This window comes from Colossoma macropomum, unplaced genomic scaffold, assembly GCF_904425465.1.
Source record: "Colossoma macropomum unplaced genomic scaffold, Colossoma_macropomum, whole genome shotgun sequence".
Classification (NCBI taxonomy): domain Eukaryota; kingdom Metazoa; phylum Chordata; class Actinopteri; order Characiformes; family Serrasalmidae; genus Colossoma; species Colossoma macropomum.
Window position 1 is genome coordinate 19,526,205 of NW_023494785.1, and position 19,431 is coordinate 19,545,635.

Consider the following 19,431-nt stretch of genomic DNA (forward strand, 5'->3'; position numbering starts at 1 on the left):
AAAACCAAGATCAGCTGGATCAGTTTTGTTAGACTTGGGCTAGACCTGAGTTCTACAGGTAGATATCTCTAGGAGGGGGACCCCTGTTTTATTTCTTAAGGATGTTCAAAGACTCACCAGGCTGAACGTCATTTTGGTGTCTTTAGCCTCTCTTTCAATCATCCACCAGACTGAACATAATGCTGAATATATATTTTATATAATTTGTTTTTCTTTAATTTTAAGTAAAGTCAAGGTGAAGATATTCCAAGTCATTTTAGAGCATTTCTATTGGTCCATTCATGTAAAGGACAGCAACCCAGCAACGATATATATATATATATATATATATACATACATATATATATATATATATATACATATATATACATACATGTATGTATATGTATATATTTATTTAGTATCATTTCATATAGCCAACATTAGATTGGAAATTTCAATATTTAGGCACAGTAAACAAACTACCCAACTTGAAAACACAAGGACTTAATGAAACTACTTTTCTAAAATTGTACATATGTGGTCAGGACATATAACGAAAAGCAAGCTCAATAATGGAGAGTTCTTTACTTCCTTCTTAACTACTGTGTATTCATTCAAGTCCTCTCTTCAAGGCTGCACTTAATTGGGCAGCATAAAGCCAATTCCTCTTAGTGCTCCACAGGGATCAAACAAGCAAACCTCAAATCTCTATTCAGTAAGAACATTATAATGTTCCATATTTCTAATGACAGATAATTTGTACTATAATTCTTTTCTCAGTGCCATGTACTGTAATTGAACTGCCAGCCAAGCTTCCTCTATTTTTCCCTATTCTGTTTGTTTTTAACTTTTGTTTTTATATCTAAATGCTAGCACCGTCCCCTGTTAGCACAAATTCAGTTATCAATAAGCAAGGTATTTGTACAGCCATGTGTACACTGTATCAGGCATTTTACAGTACAGCAGTTTCCATGGCAACAACTAAATGAGAGAAAAGACGATGTGCTGAGATCCAAGTGCTGGAGACTGACAAGCTCTCGCAGAGAGAGAGAGAGAGAGAGAGAGAGAGAGAGAGAGAGAGTGAGAGAGAGAGAGAGAGAGAGAGAGAGAGAGAGTGAGAAAAAAACAGAAGAGTGGAAGTAAAAGGAAGGACACAATAGATGAAAGAGCTGTTAGGCTGTAACCTGGTGCTTGTCCTCAGTGCGGCTGGAGAAAGTGCTCTGATGATCTCTGCTGATCAATATCTAATGACCACCTTCCAGGGCTCAATAAAGCATGGTCATGCCTGATGCTCTAATGCCCTTCTGTGTAATTAACCAAAGCTACACAAGACACCTTTTGGCAAAAGGGCAAACACACAGTTTAAACTAGTCTTGAACTTAAGAAAGAAACCGCAGAGATAACACCACAACCTAGGTAACACATTTCACACATAGAAAATTAGTGTTTACACACATATAGTTTTTACACTATGTAGTTCTGTGATATAAAACATTTTTATCACAATAAAACTATTCTTTTATCACCGTTTATGATTTCACAATATTGTATTAAAAATGAAAGATATGTTCAAACGTCATTTTTATCAGCAGTATGTGTGCGCAATATTTACAATAAAATAATGATTAAAAATAATAAATAAAATCTGTCCATATAATGATATTCAAAGTATCATCATCATACATGACCAGGAAGTTAGACCTCGGCTTGAGAACCCTGTTATAGAACACTGCAACCTTTACTAAGAGCATAAAATAAAGCAAGGAACATAGTACTGGGACCTCCATAAAAATGGCATATCCTGTGCTTTATCATATAATCATTATTAATATGCTGCACATATTAAATAAATATGCTTAATATAGAAATCTTTACGTTATTACGACCCTTTGTTTATCAAAAAACACTCACAAAGATAGTGTTAATTTCTGCTAGTGTGAGAATTTCCATTAGATGTTATCACCAAGCTAACGGTGGTGTTTTCTTCCACACTTGGTTTAGTACTACACAGTTTGGTTGTCTGCACAGAGACTTTTGAAGATGAAACTTTTAACAAACTTTTTATTTATTTATTGTTTTACTTCACAATGAATCTTTCAGTAAATACTTCAACTTAAAGCTTAACTCTGTTACCCTTCAGCGGTGTGCCAAGCTGCTTGTTAAACAAAACCCAGGTTCTTAAGTGAGGTTAGGTTTAGCATGTTTTCTCTGTCTGTTCCTCCTGCCATACTGTGGCTGCGTCTGTTAGTGATTGTTTACAAGCTCTGCTCAGATGAGGGGTTGTATCTATATGAGGAGAGCATGACAGCGAAGTGGAAGCTTGTGAAACCAGAGCTGCTCTGCATCTCTAAAAGATCTTAGATGAAACTGCAACTTGTTAGACTAAAATGCAGTGGCCATGAAAAAGTTACCGTGCGTGTTAAATATTGCAATATAACGCCTTCCCGAATACTGGCAGGTCTAGCTGTGGTTGACCATTATTTGTCACCATTGACTCACATATTATCAAGTGATTTCCCAAACAACAGAAATTCTAAGGTAGAGATTTTATTAGTAATCATGAAATATTATTTTCAACAGGCTACATGCAAATATGAGGACACACATACAATCATATGCTTTATCATAAGATAAAGACATCCTCAGTTAAATTACGTTTTGTTGATTTATTGAGTGAAACACTTAAATATGGCATTTTCATGAAATTTTTAGTGCATGATTTCTATTTATTTGTTGAGTTTTACATATAGGAAAAAAATAAAAACATAAAATCTCAAATGTGCCACAACTTTTGCACGTCAGATTTTCTAGAATGTTTTCCCAATGTGTTAAACTCAGCAAATAAACAGTAAAGTGTGCAGAAGTGTGTTCTCTGTAGAGGATGTGTAACTTTTCACTTTTTTAAAAAAAAACACATTCTCTGTTGGGAATATTCAACGTTTTCACATTTTGTTTTACTTTCAACAAAACACTAAGATACAAAGCTCAGTCTCCGTAACTGCCACAAGTGATGGATATAGCCTATTTTTTGTGTGTACCTACTGCCACCTACTCAGCTTCAACAGATTCAGCTGGGGGTGTACTAGTGACAAGTCCACAAGTCCACCTTTTCTCTTTCAACAGCAGTTCTATCAGCATTTCTCCTTCTCTCCAGGGCCCTGTGCCCCCACTGGTTTTGGGAAATGCTGGTTTAAATAATGACACACTGTGTCTGGGCTCTACAACAACCAACACAAAGCCGTGTGTCTGGAAGTAACGACCCCCTTCCTGCCTCTGCTCAGAGCTGCTTCCACAGGGCTCCTCCGAGCAGTCTCCAGTGCAGTGAGCACACAGCTGCAAATTGCTCTGTATTCTCCCTGCTGCTCACTGCAGAGGCACCACCCTTATTCTTTTGAGGGAGCATGTAAGCGAGAGAGAGAGAGAGAGAGAGAGAGAGAGAGAGAGAGAGAGAGAGAGAGAGAGAGAGAGAGAGTGTGTGTCTTACTTCTCCATTTGTTTCAGAAAGATGACAAAGTGTCACTTATAAGGCACAAATACATTGCTTGATCCACTGAAGACTGCAGCATTACAGGTATTTGCTAGAGTTGGGTAGCGCAAATCCGATTTGCAAAGAAGGTAAACTCCTGAAATCAGTGTATTTGAGTTTCTATCTGCTGTCATTAGTTTGAAGGAGTGGTCCATGAAACTGAATGTTTTAAAATAAATTCAATAACAATCACTACCAAATATACTCAGAAAAATTGAGTATTCTTTAAAAATCTCAAATCCTCCTTTGTCAAATCAAGCTGTTTTGTTAGTGAGTATTTTAAAGAAACTACATACATAATTTTTCAGTTTTTATTTAATAAAAACTATTTTATTTCTATAAGTCATCACCTTTTCATTTCTAGCCTAGCTAAGTAAGGCACAGAGGGAAAAAAAACACTGAGTTCATGGCAGTTTGCCCAATATTTCAATGCAAACTGAAAGGCCACCTAGAGTTTTCTAAGCAGCCGGGATTGGGATTTCTGTCAGGATTAAAGACGAAAAGTAAGAAGCAAACTCCAGGAAAATACAGCAGAGAACATGCTTCAGTCAAGCTGAAGATTCACATTTCAGTACGACACAGCCATTAAAAAGAATTCTTTTGCAAAACCTGCAGGCAAACTGAGAGAGATGTAGCAAATCTGCTGTGAAAAAAGGGGAAACATTCACCCAGGCATTCACTCAGGGTGCAAAGCTGGCAGACACGGATCAAAAAAACATATCAGAACATTGTTTGCCATGTACCACACATTGTCAAGCATCTCAATGTAATAATTCTAGTTAGAATCAGCTTTCCCCACCTGTTAGACTGCATTTGTTCACATCCTGCCCATTCTGGAAAGCATCCTGCACAATGTTCCAGTTTGGCAGTTTCTTGAGAAGCAAAGGATATCTTTTTGAGAGGTGCTCTGTCTGTTTTTCATGGAGCGAATTACACGGCAAAATTCCCTAAAGAATCATATTACAGTTTGTATAGTTTTAAAGCAATTTAATATTGCTTTCACATTTTGGTGCCGTTTATTTGTGTCACGTTTGCTGGAAACCGAAATCAAACATGCTCTGTGGTTTATAGCTTTTAGCCGTTGCTGAGTCACTATCATGCTTAGTTTTTCAGAGATTTTTTTTGGCTCTGATCTTTCCCATTCTTCTATCAGAGCCACCTATCATGCTTTGCATTTGTCTGCTTTTCTTAAAGACTTTCAATTTTCTGCCTTTCTCTGTGTAAATTTTGAGCCATACGTCACCTACTATGGATCTGTGCATTTTAATATTTTGCAATTCAACTTTACTATCAATCCATGCAACAACTTACTTCTGCTCAATTTCTCTCATCCAGAGCAAAGGTGAGGGAGAGTAAAAAAAAAGATTTTAAGAGAGGATGAAGAGCTGAGCTAATATTTGGCTGAGGCCCATGGCCAGTGTGTGTGCAGAGAGTGATTTTCTGGCTCTGTGTTTAAGAGGCTTGGTTATCAGGCCCTTGATCATGAGTGCGTCTGAACCCAAACTGATCTCTTTACCAGCCTGCCGCTTCTGTCTTCTCTTATCTGTGGAGCTGCGCTCTGATGAAAGCAACCATACCCTCATCTCATTACCACCCAAACCCAGTCTGACAGCACGCATCCGTGAGCACATACACACACCGATTCCCTCTAACACACACACCTACACCCATGCAAACACTCATCTCTCATTCTCTCTCTCTTTCATTCATACTAGAGTTGGAAATTATTTGCTAGTTCTAGGGTCAATAATTATTCTCTAAACTGATTATGACTCCTAAACAACCTAGAAGTCAATTTCTGAATGAAAAAACAGCAAGCTTAAAAAGCCCATTAAGTGAGCAATCAGTAAATGTAATATCACATAGTTGAGGAGGTAAAAAGCTTTAAACAACATTTTCAAACAGTTAAGTGCAAAACAGCCACTGATGGTATAGCACTGCTGTTTTCTGTGAGTGTCCAGTAGAAAACAGCAGCAAGTGGCAAAGAGGCCTCTGTTTCACAGAGATTTAAACAAATGGAAAATGTGCACAAATCCACCTAGCGTGGCTGCAAACCCTACTGTTAAAAATTCTATTAATTATGTCATCCAATGCAACTGCATTATTTGAACTACTAAGTTTGCAAACGATCAGCACAAATCAACAACTCAGTCCAGCACCCTTCCACCCTTGTCTACCACAGTAGTTACATTCAAATCGAGTAACGATGTATGAATTACAACCATTTTCATACATAACCACCATCCCCACCCCTCACACCTTTTTTTAAGGGCTCAAAAGTAACTGGTCAAACTAAATTAAACTGACATGTCTTGTCTTCAGCAAGTGAAATGCATGCTTGACTGGACTGAGGTCAGGTGATTGATTTGGCCATTGCAGAACATTCCACTTACTTGCTTTAAAAAGTCTTGGGTTGCTTTGCAATATGCTTAGGGGAATCATCCATCTGCACTGTGAAGTGCCGTCCAATGAGTTCTGAAGTATTTGGGTGAATCTGAGCAAATAATACAGCTGTGTACACTTCAGAATTCATCCTGCTGCTTTTTTTTAGCAGTCACATCAACAAATACAATTCAGTTCCCCCGGTAGCCGTACATGACCACTCCATAACACTTCCTCTGCCTCCAGATGAGATAGTACGTTTTAGATCATGAGCAGCTCCTCCTTCCTTTCTCTATACTATTCTCTTCCCATTACTCTGGTGCAAGTAGATCTTTGTCTCATTTGTCCATAAGATGTTGTTCCAGAACTGCACAGCCTTCTTTAGATGTTTTTTTGGCAAACTCTAACCTGGTCTTGCAGTGTTTAAGACTTATTGATAGTTTACATCTTGTATTTACACTGGTGAAATCTTTGATTGTTGACTTTGACACAGATACGCCTACCTCCTGAAGGCTGCTCTTGATCTATTATACTGTTGTAAAGGTTTTGTCCATCACTAGGGAAGGAATTCTGTCATCCACCACAGTTGTTTTCTATGATCTTCCAGGCTTTTGGTGTTTGAGTTCACCAGAGTGTTCTTTTTAAGTACTAAATATTTGATTTGGCCACACAATGTTTGTGCTATTTCTCTGACAAGTTTGCTTTGATTATTCAACCTTAACGATAGCTACCTTGACTGACAGTGACAGCTCTTTTCACTTCATACTGAGAGTTAACAGCAACAGATTCCAAATGCAAAACAACAGATCTTTTATCTGCTTACTTGTAAGTGTAATGATAAAGAAATAACACACAGATGACCACAGAGTCAACTGTCCAACTACTTTTGAGCCCCTAAAAATTGGGTAAGAAAATCCAATTTGGATGTAAATACCCTCAAATTCAAGCCGAACGTGTGCACTTCGAGACACTGAATTATTTCAAATCCAATATGCTGTGGTAGACAGCTCAAATAACACTGCCAATAGAAAGGGCCACTCTGGAGAAGCAACTATCTTCAATCAAAACAATGCAGCTAATATTTCAACACTTCCAATCTAGAAGAACTGAATAGTTCAGACATCAATCTAAACAGTGGCATTCTACTTCTGACTTCCACAAACTGTGAAAAACACAACCGCTTTTTTTTTTCTCTCTGCATGAGGATGCATGTGTCTCCTACCTGAGTGCGAAGGATCTCCCCTTTGGTCAGCTGCATGTCTCCGGTGAGCTCTTTGACAGTGATGCCCAGTGGCTCCAAGCGTTTACTGAAGTAATTAGTCATCTCGGCAGCCAAGGCCTTCATTGGAGCCACATATACTATCTATAGATGACAAAGAGAGAGCGAGAGAGAGAAATTGATAAATGAGTGAACATTACAGTATAGTTTGTTCCTTGGCAACCAGCACAATACAACATTTAGGGAAATATGAAGTAGACCACTAAGACTGAGAAAGTGTAATGGTGATGTATGAATACTGTCTATCATCATTACACTTTCCATTGTTTGTGTTCATGTGCTATTCACAGAATAGTGCACCCAATTACACCCCTCCCCAAACTATGGAAAAGCTCAGAGAAGTGTCACACCTGGCTTAAGGTCCAAGCTTTCATAAAAGGACAAAGGAGCACCCAAGGTTCTCCCATGAGCTCTCCACTAAGTATAAGGTTCTATTAATTACAGTGAATAAAGAATCAGAACCGTGTGCGTTAAAACAGTAGTATACCTTAAACTGGTCCTTGCGGATGACCCCGCCGGGCTGCAGGTGCTGGCGGATCTCGTGCAGAACAGTGAGCATGGCGATGTTGGTCTTGCCTGCACCCGTGGGAGCACACACCAGCATGTTCTCATTAGTGTTATACGCCGTTTCAAACACAATGGACTGAATCCTGTTCAGCCTCTTCATTCCCTTAAACACCAACTGCCCAATCTGGAAATAATGAAAAAAAGAAAGAAAGTAAGAAAAACAGGCAGAGACAATAAGAAAGAAAGCAAAAGAAAGACAGAAAGAAAGAAAGAAAAACAGGCAGAGACAACAAGAAAGAGAGAAAGCAAAAGAAAGACAGAAAGAAAGAACGAAGGAAAGCAAGCAAGCAAGCACAAAAGAAAGAAAGAAACAAACAAACAAACCAACAAAATCAAACAAACAAAAATAAAAAAGGCAAAGGTAGAAGAGTAGAAAAAAGAGAAATAAAGAGAAAAAAACAGAGAAAATGGCAGTAAGAAGAAATTGATAGAGAAAAAAGAGACAAAAGAAAGACAAATGATATACAATGACAGAGACAAAGGAAAACAGAAAGAAAAACAAAGAGAAAGAGAAAAAGAAACAAAAAAAGAAAAAAAAGAGACAAAGAGAGAGACAAAAGAAAGAAAGAAAGAAAGAAAAAGAAAGAAAGAAAGAAAGAAAGAAAGAAAGGTTTGACTTTATACAACGACGATTCAAGTGATAAAACAGGTATGTATGTATGTGTAAGTATGCATAATTGAATGTAGGCCATATCAACTATGGATCATTTAAATGTAAAAGCCCAATTAACCAGAAAGACAGAAGCTAAAGAGTGATGCTGGTGAAGGATTTCCACAGAGGCATTTCAGGACTGAAAGCCTTCCAAGTTTTAACAAACTTGTTCACTCCACACCAGCTGGGGTGCAGCTACAAGTGTGAGACACATATGGTGAGAGGGAGAAAGCAACAGGCCAAGATCAGCAGTAGCCAAAACCTAAGTACCGCACCACAGTCCAGAGCTAATTAGACTTCTATACGGTTACTATGAGCGCAGTCCAATCTCTCTCCACTTCTATTCAAGGCAGGCAACTTTTCAAATCTTCCTGACACACAAACAAATCATCTTCCAAACTAATACACCACCTACACTCTCTGTCCAAGTCAAACTGAGATCCAAAACCAACACTGGCCTCCACTGAAACATGTCTCATGTCAGACCAATTACACTCCAGCAAGCATTTCTCAGCGCATTGCTTGGAGGATGTTCAGCACTGGAGTAAACGGCTAACAGTCAAAAGGCCATCAAGCCGTGGAGGAGGGAGCAGTTCTGAGTGGTGTCGCAGGCTGTCAATCAAATCGGCCCACGCTGGCTGGCTTCGCCATGACAACGCACCGGGGGTGACAGCCTTCAATCTCAGCAGAAGTATGATAAGAAATGAAAAGGCCTTTCTAAAGGCTGCTGCCACAGGGAGCACACTTAAGCTACCGCTGAGAGGGGATATTTTTCACTGCATTCCGCTCCTTAGAGTGTGTGAGTAGGCTGAGATCAGCAGTGACCCAAAGTAATAACACATGCAATTAATAACTCATAATTCTACCAGCAAAACCACTGGGACCTGCTCGCACCGGCTCCTAAGAAAACCTCAGCGAGAAACCTGCAAGTTAGCTCGATCTTGTTCAGCAGAAAGGCAACTGAGTTCAACAAATCACAAAGATAGCAGGGTGCTGAAATCCACAGTTTGTTCATTCACTCATGTAGAAGAATAGATAGCACTTCTAAGTGCTAACCTCTTCTTTAACCACCTGTCTCTCTCTCTCTCTGCCCTCCTCTTTCACACAGCTGGTCAGGCATGCCTTCGGCTCAGGAGGCGGTGTCATTTATTTAAGGATTCATTAAAAATATGTCACTGCTCTCCTCTCTTCCCCTGTTTCACTCCAACGCTCATAAAAAAATAAAAAAAACGAAAGTGTGTGGGTGACTTTTTTGGAGTGGCTCTGGGGCCAGCGGAAATGGATGCCGCGACAGAGAAGGTTATTAATGCATCAAAGAGCAACTTTATTAGAATCCACTTAATCCAGAGAAGGTGAAGGACGAATGTGAGATGAGTAAATGAAGGAGTTCGGGTCTCCGACAGGCAGACATGGCCGTTGAAGAACACCTTTATCAAGTCTGTGAGGAGGGGGGCATGCTAATGATCTGGACAAGATAAAGCAATTGAGCTTTGCTGCTGTTACAACCATCATAATATACCATCATAATCATCATCACCATCATCATCATCATCATCTGCAGCAGCAGTAGCACGTTCTCTTGTAAGCATAGTGGATAACTATAAAAAGGCACATTTACTGCCATTAGCCCTAAATAGCAGTGAGTGTTTTCGCATTTCTAGAGCTGCTCATAGTGTGGTATTAGCGGCAGGCTTTTTTAATGCCCCACTCAGTAAACAAGTGGAGAGGGTGAATTCTCAACCGCCTCCTGGCAGCCTGGCGATACCAGCGTCTGCCTTTCTAACCAATTATTTCCCCAAGGGGCAGGTCCTCAGAGCACCCACTTATAAATATTCATGCCTGAATTAGGAGCTTGGTGCGGGCGCTCTTGTCCTCTCTCCTTCACTTCCCGCACAGCGCTGTGTCACCGTGCCCACCAAACCAGCCGTACTTATTTTAACAGCTCCCTTCGTTTTGATTTATCTACTTCGTCTGTTTGTAACGAACGGCTAGGCTCCCCGCACTCTTTAAACATGCAAATGCATGCAAATATATGCATGCCCCGATGTTCACCTTGAGGTAATGCAAACATGTTGCAAATATGGACTCGCCATCATGTAAAGATCTCAAAAAAAATGTTTCAGTTTCCGCTTTTCCCCCCTCCCTCTGTTCTCCGTTCTTCCAAAACACATTTTCTATTATTATGCAAATATATGCACGCTTCCCCTTAAACAGTAAAAGCGGACTGGTCCCTTTTTCAGGAGTGCTCCCAGAGGTGCCAATGTACACTCTGCAAGGTAGCGTAGCCCTTAGCTAAGCCATCTGCTGACACACACAGTCTGATGAACTTAAAGCAGCTAGGAACGCTGTCACACATATGCTAAAAGCAGCCTTTTAAAGCTCAAACCACACCAGGCTTGCACTCCTCTGGTTGGTAGAACTTTGGTAATCATTGTACTAAACAGGCTTTTGATCAGGTCCCCTTGAGTGAGGATACAGAGTGATTGTCACATTGGCTGCCTGTTAAAATTTGTTCAGCTTTAAGCTAGAGAATAAATCTAACATCACCAGGCAAGGCTCCAATTCAATTAAGGCAACAGCACAGTGTCAGACTTTCAGCGCCTGATGTTTCGAGGAGTATATCTCTCCTGGAAAACGCTTGTGCCGAGAGGCCAAACTCAGCTTTATCCCTCACACTTCACGACTCCCTTGGCTTTCACCAACAGTCTTCTTGAAGTTTGCACTTGGTGAAGTTCAGCAGTGAAAATGAGCCTTAAAAACAGAGTACATGCAGTTTAGTCTGTATGTATTTTGACAGTCAGACAGTTTTTGATGTTTTGGCTCTCATGCACAATGGATTGAAATCATGACTATGAAGTTTCAGAATAACAGCTTTAAGTGTCTTTAAGTATAAGCATCTATATCTATATCAAGGGAACTATGTAGGAACGGCAGTACTGTGCAAAGTCAAAGACCACTATTTGTTTTATCACCAGTCAAAAAGTCCTATAAATGCAATTTATTCAATGCATCAGAGGAAACTAATCTGAAAGATAATATAAAAAAATGATCAGAAAACTGCACAGAAGCATCAACAACTGAACATATCAAAATTTTCAGTACTTAGTGTGCACACTCTTTACCTTTAACACAGCTTCCATTATTTTCAGACTTGCTTTCAGTTTTCAAAGAAATCTGTAGGGATATTTTTTCCACACCTCTAGAATTCAGTCTTAGAAGATGGTACACCGTTCTACTTCTCATGATCATGGCAATCCCAAATACATTCAATACTGTTGAGGTCTGGACTCTGGGGTGGTCAGGGGATTGTTCTGAGAACACAAGCAGCCTATTTGTTTGGTTATTTTTCTCTTTTTTGTCTATTTTGTTTTCCCAGTAATGGCTTATTGACACTCCTCCTTTCAGACCCAATGCGTTGAGTTGCCTTCTCACAGTGGAAGAATGGACAGAAAGACCTGTGAAGTGGAGCTTGATTTACTCCTCTCTTTCAAAGATGAAGGCTTTAAGTACTGTTTATCTAATGGTGACAGGTCTTGCATTGTTTTTGGGACTCAAGTTTTCTCTATATCCTTTCTTTTTTTCTTTCTCCTTCCTTATGGAAGTAGATTATCTTGTATCTAATCGCCTCTGAAATATATGGTGAAAATTTAATAACTTCTACTTTTTAGCCATTTTGACTGGAAATTAATTAGAGTGGTCTCTGACATTTGCACAGTGGTCATAAATAATTGGACAAATGAAAACAATAAGTCATCAAAGATCACAAATAAATTTGTATTTAATGATTTACATATTGCACCATGCATGAAATAGAGGTGATTACATACGATTTAAAGTGTGTACAGTTTTGCTTTGTTGTTAGAAAGTCTACAGTCTTAAAATCTCACTTGCCAATTACAGCTATTTCTGACTGAGGATTCAAAGGTTGGTGGCAGGGGGTGATTAGCTGAACAACCAAACCGTGAAGATAAAAATCTTTCAAAAGAAGAACAGAATGTTGCTTCAGGAATTTACTCTAGGGTATTCAGTTTGCGCTTGCAATCTACCATTACAGGGATACTGTAAAAATAAGGGTCTATAAAAATGCATATTTAAAACAGAATGAATATGTAAGGAAGTACTATAATTCGGTAGAACCATATTATCTAAAAGCTCTCCTGTGTGAATGTGAAGAACAGGGAGTTGTGGTTCTTCTCTGTCCAAACTAGTCCACTATGTGCCCAACAGAACCTGACACTCTAATTAACTGTGTGGATGCACAGCCATCGGGACATATGTGATGACTAGGGGGAATGGGAATACACCAGCAATCCACCAGTGACTTTAAGCACACTAATTGGACCCTCATAGATCCCTGCAATGATTTTACAGCAACTCTCAACGCCCCAATCACTTTGACCTGTTTTCCTGACTATACTGGTTTTACAACTCTAAACTCTGAACACAAACACTAAAAGCAGACATCAAAACTCATGAGCAGCAAAAAAAAGTGACAAGCTCAGAAAGCAGCGTCCAGCAGCATCATTTATAGATTTTTTTCAGATTTTAACATGAAAATTCTGGTGCATTCAGGTTTGCTCTGAGACTAAAACAGATAATTGCTGCAGAATTATTTATTTAACTGAATACAAACACAACTCAAATACAAGTCAGAATGTCCAAACATTCCGCTGTGTTTTGACTTAAAAATCTGTTCCATAGCAACTCATATACAGGACATCTATTATTTATTGAGGCCACATTGCCCATCACTTCAGTTCTACTGACTCCAAAAAGGCAATGTAATTCCTAGATGTCATTAAACTCTCAGAGCAGTTACAAGAGACCACTTTCAAGAGACAAGAGACCATTTTGTTACTTTCAGACAAAATGAAGGGGTAGCTGTTTTTTTTTCGTTGCAAGTAATGATCGGCTGCTCTCATTAACTAGCTACTGAGATTAAATACTATACCTGTGCCAAATAATGACCATGAACTGCTTTTGTGCTGTGTTTAGGGGAATGATTTACTCTCAGAATTCTCTGCTGGTAGTAGACTCTCCCCCTCCCTTCTCAAACTTAAAAACTGAAATCTACACGATTCACATGAATGGCATTTTCATCATTAAAAATAGTGAGTTTCACTGAGAGGCGATAAGTCTGCACGTATGAAAAAACATGCTGGTAGCAGTAACTTGAAAACTTACCTTGACACAGTGTGTATATAGTGCACGTCTGTGTGGGAGTATGTGTGTGCGTGTGTGTTAGTGTATGAAATTGAGAAGGTGCATGCTCATGTATATGTTTAAGCCGCTGCAAATTATTAAATTCTCAGTGTCAGTAATAGAAAACTAAGAGATATAATTGTTGTTGTCTGCATGCTATCCTTTTAATTACTTTTTGGTTCCATTTCATTCCATTTGAATTGACGGCTTGATCAAGTTTTAATTGCTAGTTTTAGCAAACAGCTTATCTGCCTGCCTCAAGCCCACACAGCACAAAATGACCTGCCTGAGCGACACACACACATGAAAATGAATGCACACCAGTGCATAAATTAAATTGACTTTTGGGGGGAAGCACAAATACGTAAATACACCCCCACACACACGCACGCGCAGAAAAACATAGACCTACACAGCAGATGCACTGTATCTGACAAACTAGGAGATGCAGATGCAGCAAACAGGAGGCCCATTCATTTCCCTTCAGCAGAACTGCAGGAAGCGAATGAGAGAGAGGAAAAAAGCAGGGGAAGAGAGGAGTAATTTATCACCCCATCCTCAGGCAACTGTCCAAGAAGAGCCTAAATCCTGCACAGAAACGAGAGCAAATGCAGCAGCCCAGTGCCACCCAAGAAATGGACAGAAAATGCCCATCAAACGGCAGTCATGTAACTTTAAGTACAGCTGTACTGCAAATTTACCTTTTTACATGCTAAAATAACCCACATATGTGAAATATTAATTAAGGTAAACTTCAAAAACAAATCAGAGACTGTGAAGGCCATTTTTGGCCAAAATGCGAGATTTTCTCATCTCCCTTCAACAGGAAATGTAAGCTGCCAGAATGGCAAGATGCTGTAATGTTTCTGAATATTCAAATATACATGAAAGTTGACCGCATTCAGCTCTTTCACAACCATCCCCCACATGAGAATGCCAACACAGCTGGATATGAGAAATAGGTTGAATTCTTCAGAATCTATAAGCTACAAGTGAAACAGGAAATTTTTGCACAGTGCTTTGAATCTCACCTGCTGAAAGAGAACCCAGTTTCATCACAGCTATAATGATGAGAGGAAACTAAGCGCTAATATGTGACTGCAGTCATTTTTAAAGTGATGGGCACAGTATGTCATCTGTGACTTCAAGACAAAACATTCATATAGGAGTCAAAGATAAATGCTAAATATTTTTGCATTAGCCTAACAGAAGTCTGACCTTTTAACTTGCAGCACTTCACATCTGTTCCACCAAAAATCAGAACAACAAATACTTTTTTCATTGGAAATTGGAAATATGTGCAAACAGCTTAAAAACAGCTTAAAAACTACAGGTTCATCATTTACTCCCTCTATTCAGGCTGAGCATAATCAGGATCTTCTTGCATCCTGCTCTTGAAAGTAAAGACAAAGGGAAAAGCTTTAATTGTTGCTAAGGATTGGACCTGATGCATTATTTTTAAGTGTGATTTCCCATCCAGTATTTTCTGCTGATATCAGCCTAAAGCTGCTTTCACAATGAACGCGGTCTATGCTGCGCTCGCCGCTCATGTCCGAGGCAAGCTGCTTTCACACCACTCACGGTATGAACAGTGCTCACCAGTTGGGTACAGAAGTGGGTGGTGCTCTCCGATTAAATTAGCCTTTCAGGTAGCAACGTGAACTACCAGATTCACCTACTGCTCTCCTATTAGCCACGCCAAGACTTGGTTGAAGCATAAGTTGAAAAGATTTTAACTTTGCATGACCCTGCGTGGCAAACTCCGTTTTTCACTGCGCTTGTCGCCGAACTGTACACAGTGAAATTCTGCGTCTGTTAGATGCATCACATTGAAAATAGCATGTAAAGGGAAGCTATGAATTTGCTGTGTTTGCTACTGATACCCATCAACACTATTATGCCATATCTAATCACTACAGAATCTTTATATCATGTAGAGGTACTTTCAATTTTAAAACTTTCTTCACAATCGCATATTGCATTTACAAAAGATATTTAGACAACCATCCATTGAAAAGCTTTTTAAGGAATCAAAGGTGATTCTCCTATGGCAAAGAAACTTCCAAATAATCCTTTCTGGCATCTTAGTTTTTTAAGAGCGCAAGAGCAACATCTTTGAAAACAAGCACTGTATTCTAATACCAGGTTTCTGCCTTTAAGACTGATATAAATGATGTCTTTTCTAATTATCTGTCCTGTAATGCGCCATATTCAGAAAGCACTGAGAGCTTAAACATTTTTTATAACTTCAGCATGAATGGACGAAGCTAAACTGCTGTATGTGGATATAAGAAAATGAGTTCGATCTTGTAACATCACAGAAACAATAAATTCAAAACAGGCTGTTTTTACAGCTTAGTTGCCATAGACAGACTATATGTACTAGGTACACAATGGTAAGTTTTGAAACTTTAACAATGTTTTTATAATACATCAAACTCTTCATTTAAAAATAAATTGAGGGAAATTAGTTTTGCCATGACATGCGCCCTTTAATGTATTTTATTGCTATGGATTATATACATAGACTTTTTTGGGTTTGAAACGGAAAATGCATCAGGTCACAATGATTTCTGAGCAAGTTCTGCTGCCAAAGTAGACACCTGTGTTCACTCGGTTCCTTGTCCCTCTGAAGGCTTAACTAACAAACTTCACTTTACCAGCTAATAAATTAATGCAACAGCCCTTAAGGTAGTGTGGGGATTCCTCCCAACAGAAATGCTGAGGCCAAGTGGACGAGACCAAATCGGTATTGAAATAGCTGACAGGAAAAGCAGCTCACACTATGCACTGCACTCACATGTAAGAGAGCAGCTCTGCAGCGGCCCTATAAGCATCTGATAGCTCGAGGTGACAGTGGCAAATGATTTTTTTTTTTTTAAAGCTTTAAAAAGTTACTGTACACGAAAAAGAATTTCAAAAGTCTTTTCACTATTTATTTTTTGTCCTCTTTGTTATGCAAAGAATAGCACATTTGCCATGGCTCAAAGAGAAAATGATACAGAGTTAATCTACACTGTGCACTTTGATCAATAAGGAAGAGTCATGTGTCACGCTTAGAATACATTCAGCGTTACCAAGAGATGAGATGTTATGTATAGTTTCACTGCCTGTTTATTTCTGGGGGAGATGAATGTGCTCTTTTCATTCGCATACCTGTATGAACAAACATGCCACACATACATGCATGGATGCATGCCCGCGCACATACACACACACACACACACACACAGATATGCACTAAAGAACTGGTTTAAAGGGAAAAAGAGAACAAAAAAAACAGGATTAGAAAAGGCAATCAAGGAGGATTAATTATGTGTCTTTGCTTCAGTGCATTCTGCCAGCAGCCTACACATTCTGAAGTATAAGTATGTAGGATGTAGGTAGCACACACTAACATGAGGAGGCTCTGCAGGTGGGTTTGACTGGAAACTTCATTCCTAGCCCTTCACCTGTTTCAGCATCTAAATGTCAGTTCCTATCATAACTTCTCATCGTTGTCAGTCCATGTGGGTTGAGCAAGGTGGGGGGTGCTTTGTCTGCAGCTTTTACAGTAAAATCAGCAGAAAGTTGGAGTTAATGACTCTTGTTACTGATACAAAGGAGAATGCTTCTGATACATGAGATTTAAAATAACATCCACTCATCTACAACATTTCTATGTGCTTCTCGAAATGCATTAAGCTCATTAAACTTCATTAAAGCAGTCCAAGGCTGTCTAGTCCAGTGTGAGGCACACTAGCCCTGTCCATGGTGCTAAAAACAATTCTTATCAGCACTCAACATATGCAAAAGATGTGAAGCTTTAGATACACCTGTCTAGAAAGGTCACTGCAAGTACTGGCACATGCCAGTATACGTCAGAAAAATGTTTCTTTTTTCTTAATTACTTGGGATTAAAGCTAAGAAAATGAGGCAAGATAACCATCTTAGTATTTTTTGAGGGAACTGCATTTATTGTGAACAAATGCTTTCCATTAACTAAAGACAGTGTCGATGAAAATGTTAATTGTGTTGTGAAAATGAACCCATTTGTGTACACGTGAGAGGGGTCCTGTATATATGAGTATGTGTAGAATTCTACTACAACCCCAGAATGAGCTCCACATATTTATTCTCAGAAATTAAGAAGGCTTTTAGTGGTGTGACGAGAGCAGGACGGTAGGCCTTGTGATTCATTAGTTAAAAGGGTCCCTAATAAATTCCCCACTTTTAATGTTTCACAAAGCTATTAAAGGCACACTGAACCGCTATGTCCCTGTTGCCCATTATAGCTTTCAATAAATGACAATCACACAGCGCTTAAAAAGAAAAACAGACAGCCTTCTCAGCCTGCCTCTCAAAAGCCCCTAATAGCACGTAAAGACTTATTAGCCGCTCCGCCGTGCTGCTTTAGAAGAGCAAGGCACTTTGTTTCGGAGTTGCAGGAGCTTTACTAAATGAATAGAGCTGCTTCTCCACTTCTGTTAATTCGCAGAACTCAGCTTAAGAGCCTCCATATCAATCTCTATCAGGCTCACAGAGGAGAGGGAATCTGTTCAGGCTCCAGGCGGATACAACTTCACCAAAAAGATAAAGTTTTTTTTTTCTTCCCAAAGCATAAGAGTACGATGATGAAACTTAAGCAACAACATACTTTCCGACGCGTTCCGTCTTTTCAGCACTCAGCTGGAAATGACTGCCGTATCGCCAAGTTCAGGGCAAAAGGCGCATCATTTATTGTGCTGTAGAGAAACGGAGCATGCTCATTGGTTTAATTAATGGTTTCCTGAGGAGGAGGAAAACACAAAGCTGAAAATTAAGCCCCAGGGGCAGGAATATAAATCTGCGCTGTCCGTTCCAATTTTCTCTCGCTTACAAAGGAACAAGGAGGTTCTGCCTTTCTGCTTACTCTTCTACCCAGAACATGCATTCTTTTAGACTCAATGCAAACAACATCCTCTTGGGGGCAGGGCTGGGTCGCAACTAAAACTCTAAAATCAAACACATATGCAAATCCACAGAGTTTGATGTCCATTGCAGACTCTTTAACTCTCAGCTGAAGTGAGAGGAATTCGAGGCATCAGTTCTTTTCCAACAATGGGGACGGCTGCCATCTTTTCTTTTCCAGAAAGTTGCTCTTTATTTTCCTTTTGTGTTTGTTCTTCATCAAACAGGCAGCAGGCAGGTCAAGCATTTGACATTAGAAAGAACAACCCCCCCCCACCACCACCACACCTTCCATTAGGGCACTTGGGCGACACTTCCTCTACTTTACCTGCTTCCTCAGAGTAGTTATTATGTTTGACGTGAGTGGCAGCTCCTAAAAGCCACCGCTTCAAGCTTCATTTGCTCGTCCAGTTGAGTGTCTGCCGTTCACACACGCTCGCTCAAGCGTTCGGGTGGCTAAAAGCCGAGGAGACTGGGCACGGGTGGGCGGAGGGGCACTGAGGCCTCAATCAGGGGAAAGAAAGGGGGGAGGAGAGGAAGCAACCTCTCACTGTGATGATTCTAAAAGCTGAGAGCTTAACATGGATTCACGCTGATTTACACCAGCTTGCTCTAACAATATGTGTACGTGGGCATTTTCCTGACAAGAGATAGTTGCTGCTCAGCCACGGCCGAGGCAGTGTTTTGGAGGCAGATTGTATATGACAGCCTGTGTGGTGAACTGTGTCTTACCTAACTCTCTCTCATGCTCACACACATACCTGCAGCTGAGCCTCAACCAGCGAACATCACAAATACAACAAGCGTATCAAAGGCATGACTAATTAATCCGCTCAAACTCCAAAACTTCACTGATCGTTGCGTCACACTCACTGATCCTGAGAATGAGGACGCACCCTGTATCTCACCCGT

General features: G+C 39.8%; 1 protein-coding gene across 2 annotated transcripts in view; it reads right to left on the minus strand.

Annotated features, from left to right (window-relative positions):
• Positions 1–19,431, minus strand: part of ascc3 (activating signal cointegrator 1 complex subunit 3) — a 134,228-nt gene that overhangs the window by 80,126 nt on the left and 34,671 nt on the right. For both annotated transcript variants that reach the window (XM_036586347.1, XM_036586338.1), the window contains 2 exons: positions 7,657–7,860; positions 7,113–7,253 (listed from right to left, as the gene is read on the minus strand). In XM_036586347.1, the coding sequence (XP_036442240.1) occupies positions 7,113–7,253; positions 7,657–7,860 (345 nt within the window). The remainder of the gene's footprint in view (positions 1–7,112; positions 7,254–7,656; positions 7,861–19,431) is intronic.